The sequence below is a fragment of the Sinocyclocheilus rhinocerous genome, unplaced genomic scaffold (assembly GCF_001515625.1).
Source record: "Sinocyclocheilus rhinocerous isolate Xijiao unplaced genomic scaffold, SAMN03320098_v1.1 scaffold2167, whole genome shotgun sequence".
NCBI classification, from domain to species: domain Eukaryota; kingdom Metazoa; phylum Chordata; class Actinopteri; order Cypriniformes; family Cyprinidae; genus Sinocyclocheilus; species Sinocyclocheilus rhinocerous.
The window spans coordinates 81,782-88,278 of NW_015638937.1; the positions used below are offsets into that span (position 1 = coordinate 81,782).

Here is a 6,497-nt window from a genome sequence, read left to right on the forward strand (position 1 = left end):
AGTGTGTGAGATTTTTGCTGATCTCTGATGTTATGTGTACTAAAATGTCTTTCTCTGTTTTCAGGGTTGACTCTAGTAAAATTAATGCAGAAACTGGCATTTCAAATCAACATTTAAAACAAAAAAATCTAAACCTTTACAAAAAGTTGTCGTTGAGAATGTCTAAATATAAATCCAAATCCACAACTTAATAAAAATAAGTATTTATGTCTAAAAACAACGAGATTTATTTTTGATCTATATAGGAATCTAGTGGCTAAACAATGGAATTGCAGATGTTTTTCTTTTTTATTTCCACTAACATGTAAACAGCTTCTGTCTGTACCGCCTTCATTTACGAGCTTGTTTTCATCTCTTTCGCTTTAATTCTCGGGCACTGACTCGTTCACTAAACTGAGCATCCAATCAGAGCTCTCACTCTCGCCGACGAGTGGAACACACCAAACAAACTAGTTTTCATGACAGATTTATTCAAACATGCATTAAATATTGATCCAAAAATATAAAGAATATTTAATATAGTGCATACATTTATCAAAATGCTGTTTTAAAAGTACTCTTACCTTGACGGGTGACACGTGCATCTGGGGTGTGTAACCGTGGATACCGTCGCTGAGCTGCATCTCTGCAGACTGTCCTGTGTTCAGGTGAGCTGGACTGTGCTGCAGCGGCGGCGTCTCCTCGTCATGGTAACGGTACTTCTGCACACATGCAGAACAGCTCACACACTCAACAACTACACACACACACACACACACACCTTCAACATATGTTTAATATGTGTATGTGTATATATATATATATATTAGAATAGAGTTTTGTAGACCCATGTCAATTTACATGTATACATCAGCAGACTGTTTGCTGGAGCAGTGCAGTAAAGCAGCATCAGCTCCTGCTCCATTCGTTTGAAAGCAGCACCTCGTGAAGCGGACGAATACAGACAAACATCCGTTTAACAGAATCCAGTTCAAAATTAAAATCATAGAGGTATCAGTTTAATGAGCTCAGCCCTTAAAACCTTCAAATAAATAATAATAATAATAACTCCTAAATATTAATAATTAAATAATAATTAAAAAACCCTAAATAATACTAATAAACCCTTGAAATACACAGACTGAAGTGTGCGTGTTGAGAGGTTCAGCTGAAGGTTAATGACAAATAAAGAGGCATAAAATCTAATGTTTAATATTCAGTCTAATAGTAGTGTTATATTTGTATATTAAATGCATGGTTATTTAAAATAATTTTTCAAAAAAAGAATAATAATAATGTATGCACATATGCATGAACCGCACACTCAGACACAAGGAGAGGACATGAGTATAAGTTTGACCACAATAAACTATAATTATTGCTGTTATTAGTGTTCACCGTTTGTTTGAATGCATCATTAACTGCGTGATTTTTACTCTACATTTCATATGGACATCACCTTGAGATCACCACTGATAATCTATTACTAAATATAATGTAGAAACTTTCATTTTCTGTGAAGCTGCTTTGCAAGGATTTGAATGGAGAAAAGCTCTGTAGAAATAAACGCGAGGGATTGTGGGATTGGCCAGACGGGGGCGACACAGAGCTGCTCAGTATTCCACTCAGAGCTCACTGCGGAGCGGAGGAGTGATGATGTCATCAGAGAGGGACGACACGCCATTCAGACCCTCAGCAGAAGAAGAGTGCAGCACCAGCATACATGAGTGTACACACACACACACTCTCTCACTCACACAGATATGTGCGCACACTCTCACTCACCCACTCACAGATACGTGCACACACACACAGACACTCTCTCACTCTCACACACACAGATACTCTCTCACTCACTCACTCACACACACACACTCTCTCTCTCTCTCTCTCTCTCTCTCTCTCTCTCTCTCTCTCTCTCTCTCTCTCTCTCTCTCTCTCTCTCTCTCTCTCTCTCTCTCTCTCTCTCTCTCTCTCTCTCTCTCTCTCTCTCTCTCTCTCTCTCTCTCTCTCTCTCTCTCTCTCTCTCTCTCTCTCTCTCTCTCTCTCTCTCTCTCTCTCTCTCTCTCTCTCTCTCTCTCTCTCTCTCTCTCTCTCTCTCTCTCTCTCTCTCTCTCTCTCTCTCTCTCTCTCTCTCTCTCTCTCTCTCTCTCTCTCTCTCTCTCTCTCTCTCTCTCTCTCTCTCTCTCTCTCTCTCTCTCTCTCTCTCTCTCTCTCTCTCTCTCTCTCTCTCTCTCTCTCTCTCTCTCTCTCTCTCTCTCTCTCTCTCTCTCTCTCTCTCTCTCTCTCTCTCTCTCTCTCTCTCTCTCTCTCTCTCTCTCTCTCTCACACACACACACTCTCACTCACCCACTCACAGATACGTGCACACACACACAGACACTCTCACTCACCCACCCACTCTCACACAGATACGTGCACACACACTCACACAGACACACTCTCACTCACCCACTCTCACACAGATACGTGCACACACACACTCACACAGACACACTCTCACACAGACACGTGCACACACACACACACTCACCCACTCTCACAGATACGTGCACACACACACAGACACTCTCTCACTCACACACTCTCACTCACCCACTCTCACACACACACACACTCACCCACTCTCACACACAAGTGAAGAGTTTGAAGTGCAGGTGTGTGTATAACCCTTCTCTTTTTTTATGTCACAGTTGCATGTTGGTCAGAACACCTTGTACTCACCTTTTCAGGATAATGGTCTTGTTTTCTCCAGTTCTGGCTTTGTAAATAGGGATTTTGGAAGGGGTTTATGACATCTGGCCTATGAAAGGGAGAACTATGTTCACACTTTAGCATTAGTGCTTAGTGCTGTCTATGTATGTGTGTGTATGTCTGTGTGTGTGTGTGAGTGAGAGAGTGTCTGTGTGTGTGAGTGAGTGAGAGAATGTCTGCGTGTGTGAGTGAGAGAGTGTTTGTGTGTGTGTGTGTGAGAGAGTGTGTGTGAGTGAGAGAGTGTCTGTGTGTGTGAGTGAGTGAGTGAGAGTCTGTGTGTCTGTGTGTGTGTGTGTGTGTGGACAGTGTTTCCCACGCTCTCTCTCTCTTTCTCATTCAGTGCACGATGCTGGTCTGGTCGTCATGGAAACTGGCTCTGATAGCACGGTTGCATAGTAACTGACATCACCAGCAACATAAAAATGAAGATGAAAGAGAAACAAATGACGGTCTTCAGATTTATGAATGTGTGTGTGTGTGTGTGTGTGTGTGTCTGTGTGAGAGTGTGTGTGTGTGTGTGCGTGTTCAGCGTTCAGAGTCGCTGCTAGTCTGATTCCTGAAGAGTGAAACACTGTGACGCTCTCACTGCATTGATCTGATTGATTGATTGGTTCTGACTCAGCCAATCACGCGAGTCTGGGGCGGGACTATCTGTTCTGACGCCCATGCATACTACACACATTCATACTATATAAAACATACTCTTTTGTGAAGAAATGACTTCTTGAAGACAAGGGCCTAATCAGAGAGAGTGTGATTTCAGACGCAGCCGAAGTCTTTGCTTCATTGCCGCTCATATCACGTGTTTTTGAACAAATCACCTGAGCTTTTGCAGATATTATCAAATGTTTGGTTCCCAGAATGTTATCCAGCACTGCCGCGATAAATGACTTTGGATGAATGAGCATCAATAATCAGACCTACACAAACAATGTCTTGTTTTGGTCTGTTTAACTAATAAAATAATAGGTTTAGCTATAAAGTTGGATTTATCTGATCATTCGTCGTGGAATTCTGCTGAACGTAGACAAAAGACATGGACAAACGTGAAGACATCATCAGTCACGACGGACTGTGTATAATAATAATGATCTAGACTCACTGTAATTTATAATGAGGGGTGGGGCTTGCATTATATCTGGGAAACGCCCATTTTTAGAAATGCATGTTCGCTGAGAGCGTTCTGTATATATAACATGTGGATGGAAGCATAGCTAATGACATTAGTGTAAAAACATACAAAAATTGTCACAGATTCTTCTGAATGTCTGTCAGTGCAGTTGTTCAGACCGGAGCTAACCAACCCACACAAGTCTCAACAAGTGAATCCCCAGAGAGCACAGGTACGTCTGCGAGAGGTCTGTTAAACATCGCTTCATCTGCTGTGTACACACTTCTGATAGACGACTGTAAGATGTCAGTTTTACATTCATTCCAAATCATAGACATCTTAGGCTAAGTTCACACTACACGACTTTAAACGTTCTACATGACTTGATTGTCTGTCTTTAAGTCGTTGCGTGACTCTGTAAATGATCCACAACCGGGGGTTACACACTACACGAGCAACAACTCTGTGACCCAGCGACTCTACAAACCACGCTTTGTCACGAAAACACACGCGAGAGTTGGAACGGGAAACAACACGTGAAACAGGAGTTGGATGTCGGGAAGAAATTAGCGCTGCAAGGTGTTTGCTCGATGAAAAATTTTGCTCCATTTCTTGTGTCCAGACTTTCCTTTAAGCCGTGTTGCTGCTGTTGTTTTTCTTCCGCTGTCCTGAACCCATGCCTTGCTCTCTCATTGGCTGTAGCTCGTCACCACACCTGACACCACGTGATGTCGAGTCGGCCTGATATGTAGCATGCTAGGTATATGTTTGCCGTCGCGAGCCTCTTTGATGCGTCGTTGTGTAGTTCACACATAAAGACTGCCGAGCGCCGATCACCCGCTGATCTTCCCCCGATCACAGACCGACCTGTCGGCGAGCTCGTTAACTTACAAATCGGGCTTAAAATCCTGTAGTGTGAACTAGGCATTAAAGACATCTTCTAAACGTCTATTTGACATCTGACAGGAAACATCCTATAGATGTATACCAGATGAGCAAACACTCTAAGAAATACGTCTCTGTGATGTACGTGTGCTGTCAGGGTCATTAGATCACTACAACATCAAGACAAGTCAATTAACAACTCTACAACAACATGCACACACACACACACACACACACTCTCACACACACTTTTCTGTGGCATAATGACACAGAGCACACATTCATTATTGACGGAGGGCGTTTCTGAAGCGTGGCGCTGACGACCGTCATAGTGACAACAGCCAATCACATTAGTCTTTTGGTGTTGCATGAACGCGATTGGCTAGCGTCTGCGCTAGGGTATTTGCATGAGGCGATCTGATTGGCTGACGCCTGCGTTGGCGCTTGAAAAGTTTTCAACTTCTGCCGCAAGCAACGGACCCACAATTCATTTCGCCAACGCTTGCGTCACACCATTCAAAGTAAAGAGAGGCGTGACGCTGAGGGGCGTGTGGAGCGGCAGCGGACTGACCGCGGGGTCAAAGTTGAAAGCCTAGAAGAACAGAAGGATCTTTCATCTGCGCAGCCCTTAAGTTCTTAATTAAATTGGAAAGTAAAGTGAACTTTTTCTCGGCCTCTATTTGACGCTGCATTACGTCTGCAAGACGTATTTTTAGAGTGTTTGCTCATCTGCTAGACGTCTATAGGACGTTTCCTATCAGATGTCGAACAGACGTTTAGCAGATGTTTATGATTTAGAATGCATGTAAATGAAAACTGACATAGAACACTGTGCGCGCACACATAGAGCTAGTTTAGAGTTCAGAAAGTTTTCTTAATCGCGCTCCCGCTGGATTTCTGACCACCGCGCGCTCCCGCGAACATTCTAATATTGTATATAGTTTTTGCGTTATCAATATATGCGGGGTATTTGAATGCGCGCTCGCGGTTCACTTTGGTTTCGCGTCACGCGCACTCTGTGTGGAGCACATTTGAAAGATCTGATGTTTGTCATTGAGCTCAGGATCTGTTGAGCAGCAAATCCTCCAGCATCTCTCCTGACTCCTCCCCCGCGATCAGTCCAGTCTGACTGCTGCAGCTCCTGTTGGATGCAGGGTTGCCAAGTCTGCGTTTGTTCCACGAAATTGGGCTGCTTTTAAACTGTTGCTGTGGGTTGATTTTCCCCAGTGGGTTAAAGGTTTGAAATATTGCATAAATTACATATGACTGAAATGCTTGTATTGAAATATTTTGCATTTTACATATGATAAAACTGCGCTTGCTGTTAAGTTTTGTGTAGGAAGCTGTGTTTATGATCAATATGCATAACAGTGACTGTAAAATATGTATTTTAGGTATGGAAATTACATTTTGAGTTTTGATATTTGGGATATGGTCATTGTGCTACTTAGGTGGGTACCGAATTCGGTACTTTTAAGGGTGCCGACCGAATTGCGTCGATACTACCGAGTACCGATTCACGTTAAATTAATCGGTGCCAAATTTCGATACCCGAGAACGCATCTGGGCGCATACGCTAGAGAGAGAGAAAGAGAGACCCTGTGACGTGAGGTCACCCCTGCAACTCCTTCAGACAACACACAGGGCGAGCCGAAATGTTCTGAAGTGTGCTTACATTTCTAGGGCCATATGGTTTCTGCGAAAACGCGGACGGGATCGCGGAGTCCATTCATAAAAACATAATTTACTCTATAGCGCGGAATGCCAC

General features: G+C 43.3%; 1 protein-coding gene across 1 annotated transcript in view; it reads right to left on the bottom strand.

Moving 5' to 3' along the window:
• dlg4b (discs, large homolog 4b (Drosophila)) overlaps nucleotides 1-6,497 on the bottom strand; it is a 38,267-nt gene that overhangs the window by 25,701 nt on the left and 6,069 nt on the right. The window contains exon 4 of the mRNA XM_016565423.1: nucleotides 564-701. Within this exon, the coding sequence (XP_016420909.1) occupies nucleotides 564-701 (138 nt within the window). The remainder of the gene's footprint in view (nucleotides 1-563; nucleotides 702-6,497) is intronic.